Source organism: Mustela erminea, chromosome 17 (genome assembly GCF_009829155.1).
Source record: "Mustela erminea isolate mMusErm1 chromosome 17, mMusErm1.Pri, whole genome shotgun sequence".
Lineage (NCBI taxonomy): Eukaryota > Metazoa > Chordata > Mammalia > Carnivora > Mustelidae > Mustela > Mustela erminea.
Genome location: NC_045630.1, coordinates 63,886,079 through 63,908,701, shown reverse-complemented (window position 1 = coordinate 63,908,701; position 22,623 = coordinate 63,886,079). Strand labels below are relative to the sequence as shown.

At 46.4% G+C, this 22,623-nt stretch overlaps 1 protein-coding gene across 1 annotated transcript; it reads right to left on the bottom strand.

The window, feature by feature from the left end:
- Positions 1 to 14,971: 14,971 nt before the first annotated feature.
- Positions 14,972 to 21,935, bottom strand: CCDC190 (coiled-coil domain containing 190). The gene is given in 5 exon segments (XM_032319132.1): positions 14,972 to 15,130; positions 15,133 to 15,647; positions 15,917 to 16,043; positions 20,406 to 20,647; positions 21,699 to 21,935. Coding segments are annotated over 4 exon segments (909 nt in total). The 5' UTR covers positions 20,602 to 20,647; positions 21,699 to 21,935; the 3' UTR covers positions 14,972 to 15,059.
- Between the last annotated feature and the right edge of the window lie 688 nt (positions 21,936 to 22,623).

Here is a 22,623-nt window from a genome sequence, read left to right as displayed (position 1 = left end):
CAATGATCCTCCTCCCGTCCTCTCTTAAATCCACTGCAATCGGACTTTTGCTCTCACCTGTGCACTAGAACAGCTCTAGGAATCACAACAAAGACCTTCACTGCTATTTGGAATATCTTCACCTTAATTGAGCCATCAGTAGCAGCTGACACTGTGGGTCCCTTCTACCTTATTGAAACATGTTGTCACATAGCTTCCTGCTTGGCCCTCCTAACTTGCCAGGCATTCCTTCTCAAGCTGCTTTCCCTCTTGACATCCAGATTACAGTGGTTGTGGTCTAAGTGTTGGGTTCTCTGGGGTCCAATCCTTGGTCCTTGTGGTTTGTGTACGCCTCTAGATCCACTCTGCAGAGGGCTGGAGACACTGTCATTATCAATGATCAAGCACACTCCCCTGTCATCTTGGCTTCTAGTTGGTTTTAGCCATTGGAAGGAGGAGGTAGATATGGCAAGATGGGAGCAAAGGTAGGTTGGAGTATTTCCTTCCTGGGTCCCTCCCTGCTGGGCCAAAGTTTGGAAGAAGGCTGCAGTGCTAGCCAGGGACTCTCTTAGAATTATAGCTGCAATGTTGGAGGCTACCGCACGGTTGGAGTCGTGGATCAAACCAGGTCCTGACTTGTGTCTCCTTTAAAGTCCAGACGCCTTGATAAGGGGTTAAGGACAGGAAAGTTGAGTAACACTGATAAAGGGTCTGTGCTATGTGTCGTGTGCTCGCCTACATGACTTCCCACACGCTCTCCCTATCGAAGGGAACAACTGTGGTCAGGGTCCTGAATTCTTCGTTGGTCCTTGTTGTTCCTGTACTTCCCATAACCCATTCCCTGGTTGATTGTAACTTCTTGTATCAATAGTAGCTAATGGTATTAGCCGTGATTACCTGGCATCACGAGCTTTGTTTGTAGTTAATGTAAAACTTGTTATAGGAACTTGCAGTTATCTGACTAGATATGGATGCATTACTCCTTCTCTTGTGGTCTGCCTTATAAATGCTCGTAAGATGTGGAGTAAAATCAGCCCTGTTGGACATCCTCCTCAGGGCTCCTCCTGCCCCCATCTCTCTGCTTCTCGAGTTCTTTTCTTCATCCTCTTATCCTCACGTTCCTGGTCGATTTGTCGCGCTGGTTGGGACACTGCAACCACGTCTCTCTCTCTCTCTCTAGATTCTGTTCTTTATTCTTGCCTTTTATTTAGGAAATTCTGAGGACTTTAGCTCTGTGCCAAGAGTGAGGGATGAAGGGCCAATGTGTATGTCTTACTATTAATCGCAGTATCACCTTACTCTGTCTGCAGATGAGCTGGTGTTCAAGATCCAGTTTTGTTCGTTGTGTGTCCTCGGTTTCAAGAGCTGGGACATGTCCTCTGTGACCCCGACCATCCATCTCACCTCACCCAGACATCATCCTGCGGCACCTTGAAATCTCACTTCCATCTTGGGGCCCTCCCGCACAGCCAAGGCCACGAAGGAGCCTTACAGCTCTTCCACACACACCGCTGACTGAGTGTGGCTTTCAACAAGGACTTGGGCCAAGAGCTGTAGCCTGTTTTGGTGCTACAGAAATGGCAGGGAGAGTCTCTTTATTACTCTTTATTACTGTTGAATTCCTGATTATGAGACCGACCACCTGATAATCACCCTGGTTTCAGAAAGAAATTACAGACACTGGAGCAGAATTGCTGTGAGGACTGGGTAGAATCCAAGTGTGTCTAGTTGGCCCAAAGGAACTTTCTGGAGCAGTGAATAGTTCATGGGTCTCTGCTTACATGGAACTCATTTTTGGGCATTCCGAAGCTCTTCGGGGCATCTCATTTATCTAATGGTGACAAAGCAGGCTCTCTGTGATGGCACTATTCTGGATTCTTCCTCTGTAATTAGTTCGTAAGCCGGCGAGGCCAGTTTTGACTATCTCGGACCAAGGTGCGGAGAGGACACCACTAACCTAAGGTCACACGTTGGGGTCTGATGCATAAATCAGCCACTGCTCACCTTGGGGTCTGATGCATAAATCAGCCACTGCACACCTTCCCTTGCAGTTCATGCCTTGTTTGAGTAACAGGCACATGGGGATTCCCAGATTAATTTTATTTCTGGCAAAACTGGATCTGAGGCTAAAAGTAGCTGTTCGGAGTCCTTTCTCTGGGAACTAAGGTTACCCTGTGTGGATGCAGGTCTTCAGCCTTGCCCCGGTGGCAGAGCCTGCCTTCCAGATGCGCGCAGGAATGAGAACAATTCGTCCTTCCCGTGGGCAAGCGAGCTCTGAAGGAGCCGAACACACCTGCTCTTTCCCTTTGCTTGGTCTCACTAGGAGTCACCCCTCCTTCCACAGGGAGGGCCGCTGGAGGCGGCCAGAGGTCTGGAAACTTCTGAGCAATGTCATGGAGACTTTGGAAACTTTGGGTACACACGTGCGAGAGAAAAGAGTGGAAAAGGCCATAGTGTATTGCTATGGAAATAGTTTTGACCTCTGAGCTCTGTGAATGAGTTTCCCGAATCAACGAAGTCGTTCCATTCCTTCAAGAACCGTTGTTCTATCACCAACTCTCGGTGTTTTCCTTAGGTTCACCAGGGAAACTTCTGCTCCCAGAAAGTTCTGGACGAGGTCAGAACAGTGGGTGTAATTAAATTATAATGAGGGGCCCAACGAGGTTGTGACATCCCGCTTCATTCTTTTTCATCTAATATTGACTGATCTGTTGGAGACCCTGAGTTTTAGTTCTGAGATTTCCTCACCTGGGGACTTCGTGTGTTAGTTCTAAAAATAAGAGAGAAACACAGCCCTCTCAGCTCTTCTGAGAGCTCCTTGAGATAGGGCTCATTACTCTTTTGGGGGGGAAGTTCTGGGTCAATATTTATAAAATGCTTAGAACAGTATCCAGCATCCTGTAACTACTGCAATATTAGTGCTTATTAAAATAAGTAATAAATAAATAATGAGCGCCAAGGGCCATGATGTTGAGCAGGCTATCTACCTGATCTTCCCCAGAGGATATTATGGGCTGCTTACTTAACCACATAAGGAGCTCACTAGGACTTGTGCTATAAGGGATAAAGGACTTCTTTCTGTCCTGCTGACCGGGGTAAGAAAGGCAGTAGGCCTCTTTTATTTGTATTCCCTACATTGGCATTTTCTAGTTCTCGCTTAAATGAATAAACTTAAGATAAAAAAAAAAGATGAAAATCATTCATTATTGAAAATAATTATTGTAAGTTTACATATAATTAATAATGTAATTGTGTAGAATCCTGTAACATATTAGTCTATAACAAGATTATCCTAATTGTTAAAAATTAAGATTAAGTTTTAACAGAAATTAAAATTAAGACTGCAAGTAATTAAGGAGTTCTTAAGAGAGATTATCCATAGTTAAAATAAATCACCAAAAGTTAAACCAGATAAAATAGCAAAACAGTTCTGCTGTAAGTAACAGTCATTGACGATCAAGCAGTACCTTCATATGAAATAAAGTAAGTAGAAGCCAGCGTAAATTTTGTGCAGATGGAGATACTGATCACAGGGGCAGAATTTTCTGGAGAGAAGGTGAAGAGGGAACAGAAGGCTGGCCGAGGACAAAGCAGAAGCTGACACCCTCCAACCTTCCCCCACCGCCACTCCTGAGAGGACATCCCCTCTGGGTCAGTCTTTAGGAATCTCCCAACCATCTTAATGTTAACACCTTGCTAGTGGGAAAAAACTTGACAAAGACAAGGTCTCAATGCCTCAGGTATCTCGAAGGTCCTCTTTAGCATATGAAAGCTCTTTTAAAACCTCCCTTTTTCCTTACCCCCAACCAAGACCTCTCAGCACAAGGCTCGTCTGGAGCGGGAAGCTCCTACCTCAAGCTAGAGGCGCCCCCTATCCCTCTGGGTCCTAGTGCTGAAGTTCCAGAACATAGGTGAGGTTCGGTGGGGTGAGGTCTGGAGCTGATGACCAAGAAAGAATTCTTGAGACGTCTTTGGTGCAAGATGGTGGTTTATTAAAGCACAAGGACAGGACCCGTGGGCAGAAAGAGCTGCTGCCCCGGGGCTGTGAGGGGTGGCTGGTTCTGTACCTTGGGGGGTGGAAGGAAAAGGGAGGATTCAATAGAACTTTCATAGGCTAAAGAGGACCCAGAGACCTTGCCATTGTCAAGGTCACTTTTCCCTCTAGCAAGGTGTTAACATTAAGATGGTTGGGAGATTCCTAAAGAATGTCCCACGTGGAACATCCCCCTCAGGAAAAAGATTGGAGGGTGTCAGCTTTTGCTTTGTCCTCAGCCAGCCTCTTCTGTTCCTCATCCCTAGGGCCTGTCTTCCCCCGCAGTCTGCCCAGGGGGCAGCGACACCCAACCTGACATTTGGGATTCTGCCTCCTTTCAAGTGGATGTTGCCGGAGCCTATCATACCGTGGGCGGTAAGAGCTACGTCTTAATCCTAAAAAGACATTCACTTTGGGTCATAGAAGACGCATTTCAGTTCTAGGAAAGGAAGAAAGTAGATCTTTATGGATATTGAAAGTTTCAAGAGTTTTCCAAGTTTATTGGTTTTTCACTTTGACTTTATCCTACCAATTCCAGTGCGTGCTGCCTGGCAGGGATCTTACTGCACAGGGTTTCTATCTTGTGCGGCCCCCGGGGGATTTTCTGAGGCCGTGTTCCAGAGGCCTGCCAGCATCTTAGCAGTTCTGTCTTAGGAGCTAGGCCTGCTTGGCTCTGGAAGACTATAAATGTGGGAATGTGGGAACGTCCACGGAGGAACTATTTCCCAAGTGTGTTCCATCGGGATGTGACTCTGCTGCCGGATGCTAATTGGTAGTAAAAGCAAGTGAGCAGGACAGAGAGGATGGAGAGCGGAGAGGGAGGAAAGGGAGAGGGTGGGAGCAAGGGAAGAAGCCGGAAAGGGAGAAAAAGGAAAATTTCCGTAGGAATTTGTTTGTTTACTGTGGAACGTCCCAAGATCTTTGTTATGCTAATAGAGTTACCACGGTCCCTCCCTGGCCCCAGGACACAGGTGTATCCCAAATGCACTTCAACACAGATACTTTCTTAAGAGCATCTTGTGGCCAGAATGACCTGTGGATACACCTTGGGACCTGTTGTCCATCCTTGAACAGAAACCAGAAGGTAGCTGGATTCTCTGCATTTTTATTGTTTGTTGTAATTTTCTCTTTTCTGACAATGCTTAGAAAAAAATTTTGGAAAGAAATATGCTACTAAGTTAACAGTGTTGCCTCTTCCTGGTGGCTGGGTATATAACTTAATACCCTCCCACCACGCCCCCCCCACCACCGCAGTAAACATTTTTTTTTTTGTATTTTGTAAAAATCTACAGTTAACATACATGATTCAACCACAAAATGATTAAATAAAAATGAGGCCTTTATGACCTGGGCTAAACCACCCAAATATGGCAAGTTGTTTGTGAGTGACTTACCTCTCTCTGCTTAGCTGTGCATTTTGTGAATTCCTTCCCAGTGACACGTTCTGGCGGTACAGATGGCGTTGGTAACCGCTAGGACCTCAGAAACCTTCTTAACACTGTCATCCAAAAGCAGCTGTATTACGGCCCATGAAAAAAGAACGTACTTGCCAAGGCTTTCCTGTGTCACGTGAGAACACAACGGTGCATCCAGCTTGAGTGTTGGTGTGTCTGTCCCCTGCCACAGGCTCCCTGGGAGCAGCCCCAGGCCCCCATCGGGCACAGGGTGAGTGCTATGCGAGTTTGAAATCATACACTGATTTTCTTTCTTTCTTTCTTTCTTTTTAAAGATTTTTTGTTGTTGTTGTTTATTTGAGACAGATCACAAGTAGGCAGAGAGAGGCAGGCAGAGAGAGAGGAGGAAGCAGGCTCCCCGCTGAGCAGAGAGGACCCTGGGATCATGACCTGAGCCGAAGGCAGAGGCTTAACCCACCAAGTCACCCAGCTGCCCCCATACACTGATTTTCTTATGAGGCTTTCTCTCCTTTTGGAAATTGCCGGGAATACTAATAAGCATCCTATTGGGAATGCTCACATTTTGCATTTTAGAGCACTGGGAGAGTAAGTCAAGAGCATGGGTATAATGGTTGTGCTTGCGGAAGCTGGGGCGGGGGTGGGGAATGGTAGATAGAAATCCTGGTCCCCAGCGACCCCCTCTCTCACACACACACTAAAGGGACCTTTATCCTGAAACTCCACTGAAATACAGAAATGGTGACAGGTGAAAACGAGGTTTTTGGTATTGAGTTTCGGATGGCGGAGTACAGGGCAGGTGTTCTAGCGATGATGGGAAGGGAGATCAGTGCGGAAAGGCTTCATGTGTCCAGTGGGACTTCAGCAGGAATAAAAGGATTTCAGCATAATCTAAGTGTGTAGCTAATGTGCTCTTTTCCTGATTTCTTATGATTTGAGCACCAGGAGACTATCAGCCCTTATTGGATTCTACCGTGATGTTTGGTTGTTTGCAGGTGACAGACATGAGAAAAAGTAGGTGTGTGCCACTCACACAGTATACACCCTCAGATAACCTTGTTTCTTCCGTTCTAAAATTTACATTTTCATATTTCAACTTCTTTGAAATTTTGATGCATCTTCTAGTCGACAGCATGTCAGTTTAATTGGCAGCATGTTTTTCTTTCTTACTAGAAAATAATGGTGCGTGTCATAAAATATGGTATCCCGGGTCAGATGAAATATGGTAATGAATATTCATGTGCCCATTTCCATATGTATAAACGTACACGCTTGCGCATTTGTTTGTCGGTACTCGCATCAGTGTTTGAGCTTGTGTGAGAGGTGCAGATGAGCTGCTCTAGTGGGCATGAGGCTTAGCCCTTTGTTGTCCGTCTAACCCGGGTTTGGATGTGTCTGGTCTCCAGTTTTATTAGGAAAACTAGATGAAGAATAATTCTGTGCCAAACGATGTCTAGAACACATGTTGAATTACTGTGGTTGAGGAGCCTGTTCAGATCCATGTCTTACCAACTCCTGTTCAAGTCCCAGGAGATTGGGGACTTGGATCTTGGGTTGACACAGGGCGCGCTAAGTTAAACTCCATAAGCCTCGGGAAGGAGATCGCTGTAATGGGACTTTGTTTCATTGAAATAATTTGCAAGGACACTGCTCATCGGTGCGTCCTACTTCCTTCCTCTGGCTTCCTTTTCAGGTCATGCAATCCCTGGAGGAATAACAAATAGAAGAATGAGGGACTTGTAAGGTGGTTCAGTGTCCGCGAACAGTGCCACAGCCTCCCTCGGCTTGGTAGGTTTGAGCCACACACATTCCTCCTCCTCCTCCTCCTCTTGTGCCTGTTCCAGGGAAAGCTGGAGAGTCTCCTGGTCCACTCACCAACATCACAGCACTATTGCAGGCCTTTGAAACAATGATATCAACCCCCCAGGAGTACCATTGACCCTTGAACAAACAATACGTGGTTAGGGGCATCGACCGACCCCCATCTTGCCCCGAGCTGTCGAAAATCTGTAACTTTGGACTCCCCCACGACGTGACTTCCCATAGCCTAGGGCGGACGGAAAGCCCTACCCATAACCGAAACATGCGACGAACACGTATTTGGTATGTTCTGTGTATTATATACTGCATTCTTACAATAAAGTAAGCTAGAGACAAGAAAATGTTAAGAATATCATAAGGAAGAGAAAATCCATTTATAGTGTTTTTTTTTTTTTTAAAGAAAATCCCCTTGTAAGGGAACCCAAGCAGTTCAAACCTGTGCTGTTCAAGGATCAGCTGTAAGTTTTGTGAACACTGTTCAACTGAAAACTCTTAGTAGCAAAGCCCCTGCCTCTTCCACAGGCCTTCCTGGGCCTTTCTCTGCCTCTTCTCTCTCAGCTCCAGCCACGCCCCTCCTCCTTCAGGACCCCCGAGCCCTGGGCTTCCTCTGGTCTAAGGACCTCCGCTCAGGCCCGTCTTCCTGCCAGAAGCTCACCTCAGCCTCCCCTTCACCTTACTGACGTCGCCTTTGCCCTCAGGTCCCAGCTTATCCGGTGGCCCTCTGGCACGCCTCCGGGTCTCTTCAGACGAGGTCAGACTCTCTGTTCTAGGCTTTCTCAGCCCTTGGAAGGTGGTAGCACTCATTATTGCGATTCAAAAATTAATTGAATAATTATTTTCTTATTGTTTGGCTCCCCTGATAAAGTAAAAATGCTCCAAGGGGGAGGGTTATATATGCGTGTTTTCTGCATTCCCAACCCCTGGGACAGGAACTTTATATCGAGTAGACAATAAATACACATGGAATGAATCCAAATAAGGAGAGCTCTGATCAGCTGCAAGTACTTTTCCCTTAAGAGGTGAACTACTTTTTTCCTTTTTTTTTTTTTTTTTAAGAGGTGAACTACTTTTGAAGTCATCCTAAAGCTGTTCGGACTTTGAACACCACCAGCTCTAGCTGTTTGGAATAGACGCTGTGGTTTTGAAGGCACCGAAGATGGGGTCCAGCAAGAGGGAAGGTCGTCTTAGACTCAGAACTCAAAAATGTTCTATAATAAGAAAGAACTCACTGTTAGCCTGCAAAACCTGTGTGTTATTTTATTGTGGTCCTTCTCATGGCTCACATCAGTTAGCGTCTTCATATTTTGCTCTTTTTGGTTCTCGTAAAGTATGCGGCGAGGTCATGGATTTGGAAGGGAAATTGGGAGGAGAGAGAGAGTGGTGTGTTTTCCGGACAAACAGTTCCCCATCTGATGTCTTTATTGGATTAGATTCATAGGCATCGACAAATGGCCTGGAAGTCGGCGGTGCGCGCACTGACCGTGCCTGGTGTCCTCTTCTTTTGTAAGGAAGGGATGGACCTAACATCATGGCGCTCAGGAGGGATCTTTGTTAGATGAATGAATTACTGAATTCTCAAGCAATAGGGCAAGGGGTGTTTCGTCCCCTGGACAGCAACCACCCCGTTACATCTATTATCTTGGCTGGATGTTGGAATGCTTCCTAAATGTCAGTCCCCTAGTTGTATTAACATTGATAAGATCACAAGGAGGGAGAATGAGGGAGAGAGGTGGCTTCGTGGGAGAAAGAGAACGATTGGGCGGGAGCCACAGCATGGGTGTGATCTGAAATCCAGGCACGGGGCCAGGCTTTGTCTCCTTGATGTGTCCTGGGCCACGGACTCATGGCAGTATGTTACCCTCAATCTTTTCTTGTTGATGGTCTGATAGATGAGGGATTGTCTTCCCTCAAATTTTTCTCTCTTTCTTAAAATTTGCCAGAATAAACAATCCCCTCCACCCCTAATTTCCTACCAACAATTCCCATCAAGATGCCGTCTCACCCATAAGCATATTCAGTGAGTCCGGCTGAGGTCAGTCTCCCCCGGGGTTCAGATATTGGCCACCTGGGCTTTTCCCAGGGTGAGGTGAGGTCTGTCCCCTTCGTGCTGCCCCAGTCCTGGGAAGTGGCACCATCTTTTTTTTTTTTTTTAAACTTAATTTTTTAAAAAAGATTTTATTTACCTGAGAGAGAGAATGAGAGAGAGCATGAGAGGGGAGAGGGTCAGAGGGAGAAGCATATCCTTGCCGAGCAGGGAGCCCGATGTGGGACTTGATCCCAGGACTCCAGGATTATGACCTGAGCTGAAGGCAGTCGCTTAACCAACTGAGCCGCCCAGGCACCCAGGTGGCACCACCTTTCGTGTAGATGTCCAAGCCAGGAACTGGTGTCCATCTCAGTCCTGTCTTGCTTCCTCCCCACACACCTACTCAGCCACCAGGTTCTCCTCTTTTCCTCCTAAACATTTTGCATCCTCTTCATCTCTACAACCTTGGCTCAGCCAGTCCTTTAACCTCTCTCATATGGACCATGCCTCCAGTTTTATCCCAGTTCTCGTCCTGTCCTGTGAACCTCTTCTCGCCGCTGTGGCCAGAAAGGCGTATCTAAGCTGCTGATGGGCTACAGCATTTCTCTCCTTCAAAGTCGTGAAGTGGGGGGACTCAGGCAAAGCCACTCTTTAGCATGGGATGTAAGAAGATCTGTCCATTTTGTGTCTGTTAACTCAACATGTGTATTAGTAGCATCCCTTCTTGTTCTCAGAAGCGCGCCAGGTTGGAGAGAAGTTTACATAGTCACCCCAAACACAAAGCCGTTAATGACCTCCCCTCTACGTACTTCTCCAGCTCTGCCTCCAGCTCCTCACTGCCCGGGCTTCCTCCTCAGTCTGCAGCAGGATTATTACAGGTCAGGGAAGCGCAGGTAGAGAGGACAGTGTCTAAAAGATGACTGCAGCCATTTTCTCTGTGTTGATTTCTTGGGAATGGGAAGCTCTGCCCTGGAGCCCTTGGTTGACTTCTCATGTCTGCTTGTCAACCGCTGAGGCACATGCCCTTTCCTGAATGAGTTCCTGGAAGGTGGAATAGAATTACTGAGACTAGTTTTATTTGACCGTTTGGGGTAGAATAGATGTTAGAGAATAGACAGCCTTTAATCTAATTTTATTGATTTATTTTAGAGAGGGGTGGAGGAGAGCAGAGGGAGAGGGAGAGAGAAACTTAACCAGACTCCATGCTGAACATGGGGCTTGATCCCACGACCCCGTGATCACAACCCAAGCTAAAACCAAGAAAGTTGGACGTTCAATCAACTGCATCCCCAGGCGCCCCTACCACGTCAACTTGAACTGAGTTCATTCTTGGCTCTGTTTCTTCCCCTCAATAGCAAACCCCTTGAGATAAGAGCACGCGCTGGAGCCCTTTGCCCAGTGCTTGGCGTTGGCAATTTTTGCTGTTGTTGAACTTTTCGGATGAAAGTAAGCAGGGTGTGTGATGTGGGGCAAGGAGGGGCTTTGGAGGTAGACAGAAGTAGGCTTGATCCCAGCTCTGTATTTTATTGCCTCTGTAGGAACCGTCTGGACTTCTGAATGCAGATTTCTCTTCTGTGGGATGAAGCACAGATTACCTCCCAGCACATGTAACCTATTTAAAGTGGCCGAAAGAGCCACAAACATTACCTCACCTTTTACCATTTTTGTCAATTTGCCCTGAGAAAAATTTTTGAATGAGGCTGTTGTCATGTGTGGGGAGTGGGTGGGTGGGGGGGTGCATGTGGGAACCCTTAATAGGAAAATGAGGAAAATATTCTCTATGAAAAGTGTCGTTCCTGCTATTGCCATCTGGAATTTGTAAGATCTTTGCTGACTATTTGACCTACATGAGGAAAAAAAAAACCTTCTCCTACTCTAGTTTTTATTCCAAGACAGTGTTTCTAAGGTGTGTGATGAGTGAATTATCATAGCTTCTGAAGATGATTCCTGTGCAAAAATGTCACGGTCACATCATTTAGGGGAATTCAGCATGACATAATTTCTCCCGAAGACATTCGTCATAAACTTAGTGTATTAAACGTTTAGAGAGTCCCAGGAGAGAGATTTGTTTTCGTTGTTTAACCCATGTTTCCCCAAACTTATTATTTTTTTTTATTAAATTCAATGTAGTTAACATATAGTGTGTTATTAGTTTCAGGGGTAGAATTTATGATTCATCAGTCTTATATCACACCCCGTGCCCGTTATATCACGTGCCCTCCTTAATGCCCATCCCCCCGTTACCCATCCCCCCAAACCTCTCCCCTCTGACAACAGCCTATGATTAAGAATCTCTTATGGTTTGCCTCCTTCTCTATTTTCATCTTTTTTTTTTTTTAGAGGTTTTATTTATTTATTTGACAGACAAAGATCACAAGTAGGCAGAGAGGCAGGCAGAGAAAGAGGGGGAAGCAGGCTCCCCGCTGAGCAGAGAGCCCAAGCTGGGGCTCGATCCCAGGACTCTGGGATCATGACCTGAGCCGAAGGCAGAGGCTTTAACCCACTGAGCCACCCAGGTGTCCCTCTGTTTTCATCTTATTTTATTTTTTCTTCCCTTCCCCTATGTTCATCCGTTTTGTTTCTTAAATTCCACATAGAAGTGATATCATGTGGTTGGTATTTGTCTTTCTCTGACTAACTTATTTCGCTCAGCATAATACCCTCTGGCTCCATCCGCATCACTGCAGATGGCAAGATTTCATTCTTTTTGACGGCTGAGTGGTGTTCCATGTATATGTGACACCAGTAGCTACCTTCTGTCCAAGGACAGGGGCTCTGTGGGCAGCAAGGCTCAGCTCTGTCAGCTTTTCCACTTATGAGGGTCCCAGTTGGCTTAGTAAGGGACAGAGTTGGGACCATGAGATCCCATGTCTTCAAGTTGCCAGTAATTCCTAGGGGAGCCCTAGCTTGCTGGTCTCCTATCCGTAGCTTTTCACTCTCTTCCTATACGTGTTAAATGCCTTCCTTTTAAACCCCAATTTTATGAATCTCCTTTTCCTTCAAGACCCAAGTTTTACCTACCTTTGCTTTCATTTCTCCTATAAATCTCAGGTGGGCCGCAGCCGCCTCTGAGACAGGATGTATAATCAGCACCCGGATTCCTCGTACGGGATGTTTCCCAGCACGACGCTGCTTCACATAGATCCGACTGAGAAACGCCAGCTCCGTGAGATGTAACCACAGGATAGAGGCTTTTCTCCGAGGAACTGCCACCAACTTGGCTTAATATTCTCTCAGTCTGAGCCCACAGCTTCTGGTCCCTTCTGTTTTACCAGTTTTATTTCTGGTAGATGTTCTTCAACTGCATCTGGTATTATTATGCAGGGTTCCTGTCCAGTTTAAAGTCCTTCTTCCCCACCCCAGTGAAGCTTGGGCTCCCAATCTCCCTCCTCCTGCCCTCCAGGTCCAAACATCTATGCAGGGCTGGGCTCAGGCTGGGGTCCCACGTCTCTGGCTTCCCATTGTTCCACGGCAGCTCCTGCTGTGCTGGCTGGGGTTGGTGGTGTAGGCTGTTGACTTCTGCTTGGTTGGGATGGAGGATCCTCTGTCCAAAGTTCTTGGCGTGCGGGCCAAGTCCTCCAGGTTCTCCTCCCTCTGCCTTGCCTTCACCCTCAGAGGGGCGGCTGTTCTGGAGTTACTGGAAGCACCTTACCTGATCACTGAGGGTTGTTGGAATCTTTGGGGTCCCTCGCAGCAGCCTGTACAACCTTGGGACTCTGGATGGGAAGCTGAGTGACTGACCACCTCAGAGTTTCCAGATCACTCTGTCTCCAGGTGAAACATGGATTCCCTGACAGCTGGAGGGTTTCAGATAATAAGGTGAAAGTCCTCTTTCCCTTCCCAGGGTAAATGGAGAAGACATTCTCCTTAATACATCTTTGCTCCTCATTCACATTGCGGTATGGAGACAGTCATTTTGCTTATCATGAACCTCAATTTTCTTTTCTGCAAAGTGGAGACTACCATCTCACCGATTTCTTATACTTTGGAGGCTTTTTGTCAAGATGTAATGCAGTGGTATATAGATTGGGGTCTTTTCATCTCCTTACCTGGCTTGTGACAACCAAAGTTCTCTCTGGACACTGCCCAGTGTCTTTTGGGGAGCACACTTATCCCCAGGTGAGAGCAGAGTAGGAATGAATGACGTTAAGCTGACTGGCTGCGTTCCATCCTGGAGCTCTGAATGCCGTGTGAAGACCAGGGCTTCGAACTGTCCTTTAGAAAATAATGAGTTAGGCCAGCCAAGTCCCCCACAGCAGCTTTCCGCTTGACTGTGCTGAGCTGTGCCAATGAAAGTATCGCGTCTATTGTATCAAAGAAGGAAAATGTATTGGACTCAATGATGAGAATATGAAATCTGTGTGGCTAGAAGATTTGTAAACCCACAGTTTTGTGGCAAGGGGGGCCATGTCATTTGAGATAGAGTGTATAAAATGTTGGAGTAGGGAGCACAGGCCGATCTGGGCCTGTCTGATGTATGAAGACACAAGCGTAATACGGACAAGGACCTGCTGAATGATTATTTCTCAAGTTCATAAGACTGGGGTGTATGTGGTGTGGGGAGTTGATGGCATGTGTGGAGCGGGGGTCCATGCTGAGGCCACGCTCCCTGCTGCCTTAGTGATGGTCGCAACCTCCAGGGGTGGCCCAGAGAAAAGGCCCGTGGAGAAGTGGGACAAATCATTTTGGAAACTCATCCTTGGTGTGTGATTGTAATGGAGACAGATGCAGTTTAAATGGCAGACAAGGAGGAAGGACATATAATAAAAGGCTGGGGCAGTCTGCAGCAGCTTCTCTATAGTGGGGGACCCTGTTCCTGTTAGCCCGGTGGTCATGGGCCAGTGCGAATAAATTGTCCATGAAACAGTTTGGTTGCCCCAGCCTGCCTTCCTCAGTTGCTTTGCTTCTTGGAGGGTTATGTTAGAGGAAATGATGAAATTGTTTGGAATGCCTGGGTGGCTTGGTGGGTTAAGACTCTGCCTTTAGCTCCGGTCATGATCTCAGGGTCCTGGGATCGAGTCCCACACTGGGCTCTCTGCTCAGCAGGGAGCCTGATTCCCCCTCTCTCTCTTCCTGCCTCTTTACCTACATGTGATCTCTCTATCAAAATAAATAAATAAATAAAATCTTTAAAATAAAAAGAAGAAATTGTTTATTTTTCGTTTATTAGGATCCAAAAAGTGTGATATAAGCAGGTGGAAAGCAGGAATGAGGAAACTAAAGTGGAGCCCCCTGGGAAGGAAGGAAAGAAGGGAAGGAGGGAGGGGGCAGGGATGAAGGAAACAGAACGACTTTGGTGGGCGAGCAGGTTTTGTTTATGGAATCTATGAGGATACTTGTTTCCAACCACGTTCCTGTTCCCACTGTGTTGCAGGCGAACTGAGACAGAAGAGCTACGTCCTTTTGCCAGCAGGTGGCGCCATAAGAACCTCCTATAGTAAAAGGGGGCGGAACGTAAGCAGGACCCGTGGTATTTTCCTTTCCGGAAAAGTCTAGTCGTCAGTGTCGGTTCCTAGCTTCGCTGACATCAGCAACATGTGCGCATCCCTTAAAGAGTTTTCAGAAGATTCATCTCTCCCCTCATTTTTCGTATACTTGTACTGCTCTTTCAGTGAAAGATTATATCCCCATAAAAGGAAAAAAAAAAGAAAAACCTGAGGGTTTAAAACAGACTATATATATAATATATATTGACATGTGTATTATATATCTTAATTACTGCAGTTACTTGAGGCACACATCTCTGTAGTGAGTATGATAGATGTTCTTGTGAGGTTATGCTAGATGGTTAGAGACGAAGGAAGCCTGCCCTGTTCTCACACTCCTGTCCTCCTCTGGGCTGGAAGGATTCCTTGTGCCGAATATCTCCCCAATACTAAGCAGTCTCTCAGACTCGGGGGGAACCCTGTGTCGGAGGTAGTGGGCATTTCTGACCTTCACAAACAGCTCTAAGAAGGTAGGTGTTACGGACTCGTCTTTCAAATATCCTGCGCATTCCCTGGGATTCAGGGGACTTTGTCTGCCAGCGTTGGGGTCTGGCTGTAGGCTGGCATCCTTTGATCCGGCCTTGTCAATGTGTGCTTTTCCACTCTCACCAGCTGGGCTGGAACCAGGGCCTTGGTCTAGGGTGTTGATGGAGACATCTTGATCTTGACACAGAACAGAGATGCCCTTGTTGGAGTCTTTGCCCTTTGGGGGGCTTTGACAATCTTTCTCATGGGCTCGTGGCTTCTCTGCTGTAGAGCGGGAAGCTCCGTAATTTTGAGATAGTGACTCTTCTTTGCTTTTCATGGAGTCCTTTAGGGCAGTGTGATGGAAAGGAGGCATCTGGGATTTGGTTTTATGTATTTCTTGGGTTGTGTTGGTGACCAGTGCTCTGGGGAAAGAGGTGAAAAGAAGAAAAATCTCTGAAAACCAATAAAAAGGCCCATATTTTGAATTTCCCAGGTGTTAGACCATGTTCCCTTTCAGTGTGGTGTCAGCTGAGGTGATGGTGGTTGAGAAGGGGGTGGTGTCGATAGCGGGAAGTGTTTCGTTGCTTCAGGAGGAAAGGCAGCATTTTCTCAGGGAGAGGATGACATAGGGTGGTCAGTTGGGAAGAGGGATTCAATGGTGTCTCAGTGAGTTTAGTAAGCATTTTCTTACCTAACTTTATTAACCTGTGGAACTCGGTGCTTCTGTCCTCTTGTTGATGAGGGTGGAAGGGCATCTTTTGGTTTCTTCTGAATTCCATTCCCCAAATAAGAGGAGAGCTTTTTCTTGATAATATCTGCTTTGAGTTAATGAATAAGTGTTATGGGTTGAATTCTGTCTTCCCCAAATGACCTATGTTGAAGTCTTCACCCCATAGCATCTCAGAATGTGACCTTAATTGGAGATAGGGCCTTTACAGAGATAGGCAAGTTAGGAGGAGGTCGTTAGGGGGAGCCCTAATCCATGAGTAGTGTCCTTATAAAAAAACAGGAAATTTGGACACAGAGACACAGACAGAGGGGAGGCAACGTGAAGGAAGGTAGGGAAAAGACAGCCATTGACACTCTGAGAGAGGCCTGAAGGTCCTTCTTCCCTCACAGCCTCAGAACAAATCAACCACCTACACACCTTGATCTTAGACTTGTAGCCTCCAGAACTGTAGGGCAAAAAATAAGCCACCTAGTTCATGGTTCTCTCTTATGGAAGCCCTAAAAACTAATCTAGTCAGAGGAGAACGGAACGGATGCTGGATCACCCATGGGTTTTCTGGGCAGAGAACCAACACGTGAACACACTCAGACCACAGCAGGCTGACTTGGCATGCTCGATGGAGGCAGAAGGACTCACAGCAGTTCCCCAGGGTTGACCTAGACCATGTTAACAAGGATTTAGAAACACTGAGATCAGAGGTTTAAACTGGCTGGAGGCCCATGGAGGTTTTGTTTGAATGTTGTATTTGGCAAACATGGTGTTTTCAAGACAAAATAACTGGGTGTGAGCGATACCCAGAGGTGGCGCCCTATTGTTTCCTTTACCTCAATTATGTGCCCTCCTACTGGTCTCAACCATGAGTTGCAACTGCCGGCTAGGATGAAGTGGGTTTTTCACTCTTTGAGTAAATGTTTCAGCATCTTGTAGTCATGGCTGCTGTTGAGGACCTACTTAGTTTTCAAGACACCTCACGAATGGATCACTTGGGTGTGAAAGTCCTGCACTGGCTTGGGAGTGAGCTCCCCGGATCTGCACTGGGGTTAGCAGGCAGCAGGCAGAGGGAATATGACCAGACAGGGGGACTAGACATCATATTCACCTCCTAGTATCATTTCATCTCGTCACCTCTTTGTGAGACAGTCAAGACAAGAGACCATCTTTGGTGAGCCCTTTTTCCTCTGTTAGTTCCTTGAGTCTGTGTGTGTGTGTGTGTGTGTGTATGTCTCATCCATGTAAGACCTTCATCTGTTTGCTATAAACCGAGAGATTCTAAGATACCTCTTCCAGATAGGCCAGTCTTCTGAAGTCTAGACCTGTTGAGTCAGCAGGCTCGGAAATGAACATAACTTTCCTCTGAAACGTGATCTTTCTCCCATGTTCCCTTGTGAAGGTGTGGTACCTGTAGGCATCCAACTCTCCAACTCAACAAGGATGCTTGAATGCCTCCTCTGTACCGGGCAATACACTCTTGACTCTGGTTTTATTTCCCCCTGGACATATCATTAATCACAAAGTTCGGACAATTCTACTTTCTAAATATCTTAAAATACTAATTTTTATTTCCTTGGCCAATTCCCTAATTTAGGTCTGAACTTTAGGAATTTTCTTCAACATTGCTGCCAGAGTGAACATGCTATCTCCCTACTCCCAGACCCTATAGCGTGAAACCTAAACTCTTTTGCATGACCTATAAAACCCTTCATGATCAAGGCCCCGCCCCCCCCTTTGCCTCCACATTGTGCCTCACCTTCTCCTCACCCCTTACCCTCCTCAGTACTGGGCTGTCTGAAGCAACTTATGCTCGTGTATGCACCTTTGTACATACTGTTCCTTCTGCCAGGAGTGACCTCATTCCATATGTCCTTATGACAAACTGCACTCCACCCCCTGCCCCCTGCATTCTCCTCTAAGATTCTGCCTACACAGTGCCTCTCCTGGAAGATCTTACCTGGGGCCCATAGGAATCTTCTTATATTCCTGCCCTCCTTTGTAAACAACTCTAATTTAGCAATTAGCATTTTCTATTATAATTTTTCAAAAGCACAGATACCTTCCAATTTAAACGTGAGCATCTAGAAGACACAGACCATGTTTTTTCATGTTTATGTTCCTGCATCTATTGGAGTAGCTATAATGTCCCATAATAATCTAAGTATTACCTCAGTTAAAATGTAGGTTTTCGAGCTCAATTCCCAACCTGCTGATCCAAATCTCTACGGTGAGGACATCTCTAAGATGAGGACAGGGGTTATGCATTTTGGACAATCTACCAACTGGCATGTGGCTGAATCTCAGTTACAATTTCAGTAAATGAATCATGGGAAAATGTTGCCTAGTACAGTGTCTGATAAATACCAAGACATAATACATATTATTTCTTCCCCTTTTCCTTAATTTCTCCCCTTTGCCTTAATTTTACTGTCAAGAAATTCGAGGCTTAGAAAGAATATGACTTTCCAAAGGACATAGAGGCCGAGGCCCCTGAATCAGTTTTTTGCCTCCTGGTCCAGACTCTTCCTGCGCCACCTGTCCCTGAGGCAGACACTACTCAGCCAGGACCACCACCTGTCTCAGCCTGGCCTTCTGCATACCTTCCCTGCCCCCTTCTGTGAAAGTAGATATATGGTCTTCTGTGTCTTTTTGAGAGTAGAAGTGGGATTCAACCAGATGGCTTTTAAGGTTCTTTTCCAGTCTGTGAGCTCTCATTCCCGTTTGTTTTAACCATTTATTATAGACAGGGAAATGGAAAGCAGAGAAGTTCAGCTACTTGCTCAGAGTCCTCTCTTAGGCCCAAAGCTGCAGGTTAGAAATAATTCCCAGGCCAGCTGTTTGGACATCACTCTCTGTTCTTGTGTCCATGTATTAGCCGTGTAGACCTAAACAAGTCGACACTGAATCATGACACCTGGATTTCCTCTGGAGCTTGCTCTAGCATTTTCAGAACTTCTGAGTGCCAGCACCTGCTTTTAGTGAGAAGGGGCTATAGTTTTGCAGAACTCGGGTGGATCCTTTCTATGCTGAATTTTGAAGTCATATAAAAATCAAATTATTTTAATGATGGATGTCATTTCTGCAAAGCATACAATTACAGCAGTTTTAACAAAGCAGTAGGAATGTTTTAGTCCTGAAACCATCTTTTCTTGATGGCTCGATCAATCACTTAAGTGATAAGCGTAAACACTTATGTAAACTTACTTCGTGTTTAGGTCCTAAGTGCTTGCTGAATCCTCAACTAACTTCACGGGGTGGGGAATATCATTTCCATGTTACATTGGAAGAAAGTGAGGCACAGACAGGTCCAGTAAGCACCCCCAAGGCCTCACAGCTGGTAAACAGGAGTCAGGATTTCAACCCTGACAGTCTGGGTCCAGAGTCCGTGTTCTTAGCCGCCATGTTTTAATGAGGTCATTGAGTAGGGGGAGTTTTCTTTCCCAGTTTTTATTGAATGGTATAGACAGCCCTGGAGGTTCTGAGATTCCGGACACCACGTGTAGCCCTTGGCTCTATGATGATCAGTAGCTACTAACTAGAAACTAGTTTTTGAGGTTAGTTCCATTATTCTTATTATCACTACTTTCCTACTTATACCTGTTAACTGGATAGTCTTCTAAGTGATATATACATTTGGAAAGGGTTATTCTTTGGAGACGGGGGTTCTAGGGAAGAGCATTGGGTAAAGGCTATGAGCACATGGCTTATGGATAAAGAAACCTCTTTGGGAAAACAACAGAAATATTGGCCCTTTGACTTACAGAGTCAAAGAAAACACAGTTCCGATATGCCACAATTACTTCTTTGAAATGTTCTCATCTAAGCAAACCCTGCAGGCTCTCGTATGGACACACATGAAAGTATAAGGAGGCTGAGCAGTTCGTATCAGAGTCGGTCTCATCGGTGAGCGCCGAAAACAGCCAAATGCCCCCTGCTCAGCCCCATCAGAGGGCCGCTCTCCACACAGAGGATATTGCTCTGTGGTCACTAAGCGTGGGGGTTTTGTTTTCTTTTTTTTGACTTCCCCTTCATAATGTGACTTGCACACTGAACCATTGCTCAATCAATGGCTGTTGACCAGGTGCAGAGATGAAACCACACCAACCCAGACATAGTGAGAAGAAAGCAGAATGAAAAATAAAATACGAAGAAAACAAAGGACTTAGTAAGAGAGAGCTCACTTGAAACACTGAAGTGACTGGAAGCCAGAGAAGTATTAGCTGAAAAAGGCTTTCTGATGAGCTGCTCTCGGGGACTGTGCACTCCAGGGAGAGAGGGAGGGGGAGGGTGGCGGCAGGAGGGCAGGCAGCCTAAAATCCGGGTCCGGGTTCAGTTCTTGTTTCCTTGGGATCCAGGTCTCTGAAAGAGCCCTTGTCCTGAGGAGGGGGTGTCACTCTGGCCTCAGCCAGGCAGTGGCCTGCCGCCCTGCCCTGCCTCTCCCCCATCCCGGAGGCCTTACCTTGTTGCAACCGCTGCAGTTCTTTCTGGAGCTGTCTCTGCTCCCAGGTCAGCAGCTTCATCTGGTACAGGCAGATGTACTCCAGTGTGTGCAGTCTTTGGCGGAGTCTGGCTTCAGCCCGCCTGGCATTCTTCCTCTCCAAATCGAAGTGCTTATACGCAGGACCCGTGACCATGTGCCTCTCCATCCTCTTCATGGTCTAGAGACAATCATACAGGATTCTGACAGGCCCCATGACGAACCTGATAGAGCAAGGCAGGGATGGGGGGTGAGGGAGAGACCCTGACCCCTGGCTTTTAATCAGGTTTCGAGGTTTGAATCCTGTGTGTTTCTGAAACGGCAGCTGCCCAGTCATACCATTGGGAACTTTTGTCCCATACTAATGAATTCCTAGAATGACACAGAAGATGGAAGGGAAAATTGTTCTCTGAGGCTCAGTGTCCTTGCCAATAAAATAGTGATGGATCATAGGCTCCCCACACAGCCCCAGTCAGATTGCTATGTCTGTGAAGACAGAGCATACAAACACCTCTTTGGGGAAAAAAAAAAAAAAAAAAAAAGGAAACACTTTACATAAAGCATTATTCACCCAATAAGAGAGTCTCTTCCACTATTCTTCAAGAGCTTCCAAAAAGTCTGCTGAAGGGTCTGGAGAGGATGTGGGACGTAGGGCAGAGCCATTCAATGGGACCCCTTTTGGTTCACTCATTCACATATGAATGGGTCCACGCAGCCTCTAGTCTACCAGGTGCCAGGTGCTATGCTAAGTGCTGAAGGTAGTGATGACTGAATCATAGTTCCCACTCCTAAGATGCTTTAGATTTGTGACTGTGGAGTCTAATAATAACACACCAGATCTGAAGAGTAGGACTCTCCCGGTCACAGAATAGTGCAGGCATCCTAGACCAGAAGTCTGGGCAGCAGTGGAGAGAAGACTTGGGTTGGACGTCGCCACCCATCTTCTCAGAGCTCTGGTCCTCTCTACCCTTCTCGTACCCTGATGACCAAGCCACACTGGCTTCCTCCTTCTGAGAACCCTATCACATGCATAGGCAGGGCACACCTTCCTCTTCTTTGAGTTCACCATACTTACTTCAGAGCTAAGATCATAATATATGCCCAGGATACAAATGGATTGCTCTAGAGGGAACTTTGATGATAATAATTCAGGAAAAAGCTTAGTGTTGAAAGGGAGGATAAGGTCAAGACCAGAAAAGACATTTTAAGACAGCTTACTTTGTAGTCTAAAGTTTAGACTAAACTTTAACTAAAGGACGGGTGAGTAGCACTTACCTACAAAGCCAGAGTTCTCACCATGTGAATGCTGCTGGTATCTTTTGCTATGTCAGGCTGAGTCTGGGTTAATGAGCTTGTTTTTCTTCAGGAAATCTTGGAGTTTGGTCTTGGAGTGGGGGGGCGGGGAGAGGCTGTGGGGAAGATTGTTGAATACACTTGAAAGCTCTCTCCTGTGCCACCTCCCCTGGGCAGGAATGCTAACTCCCTGGACGTGGGTACCAATCCCAGAGCTCTAAATAGCTCTGCGAGTTAAGGAAGCCTGCCAGCTTCCAGCTGTCCCCTAGTGGGGCCCGCTGTACTCCTTCTGGGCTGTGTCCATGGGAGCCGAGAATGAAAGCAAGAAGTGTTTTACTGTGTTCTCAGTCTCCTTCCCCACCGCACCCCCCTTCTCTTTTTCCACTTCATTTGTCATACCTTCCCTTCCCCCCACGCTCATTCCAACTTCTTGGAAATCAGATCAGGGCCCTAAAGAAGGCATTGTTTCTAGATTTTTGGTTTTTTGATTTTTGGGGGGGGGATCAGATGGTGTATATTTTGTGTAGGGAAGTAGTTAATTTTTTTTTTTAATCATTTTTGCACATCATACTGACTTTCCTTGGGCTTCTGTCCATATTGTGTACGTCAGAGCTTATTAAGGTTTTCTGTTGTGGCATCAGAATTAGGTAAAGTGAACTTTAAATCGACTTGTGTGATCACAGTTTGGACAGCTGCAATAGAAGACCAGCTGAACTATTGGTTATAGAACAGGCTACTAAGCAGGATTTGTACTGTTGCCTGGGGCTTCATGGGAAAACAAGAACCACTCGGGTGCCACAGTCTAAAGAACCGTCAGCATGAGGGCCTAGTAATCCCCCCAGAGTTTACTGAGTTCAGCGGAAAAGGCTCTACTACTCAGAGTCATCCAGTCATCCACCTGCAAACA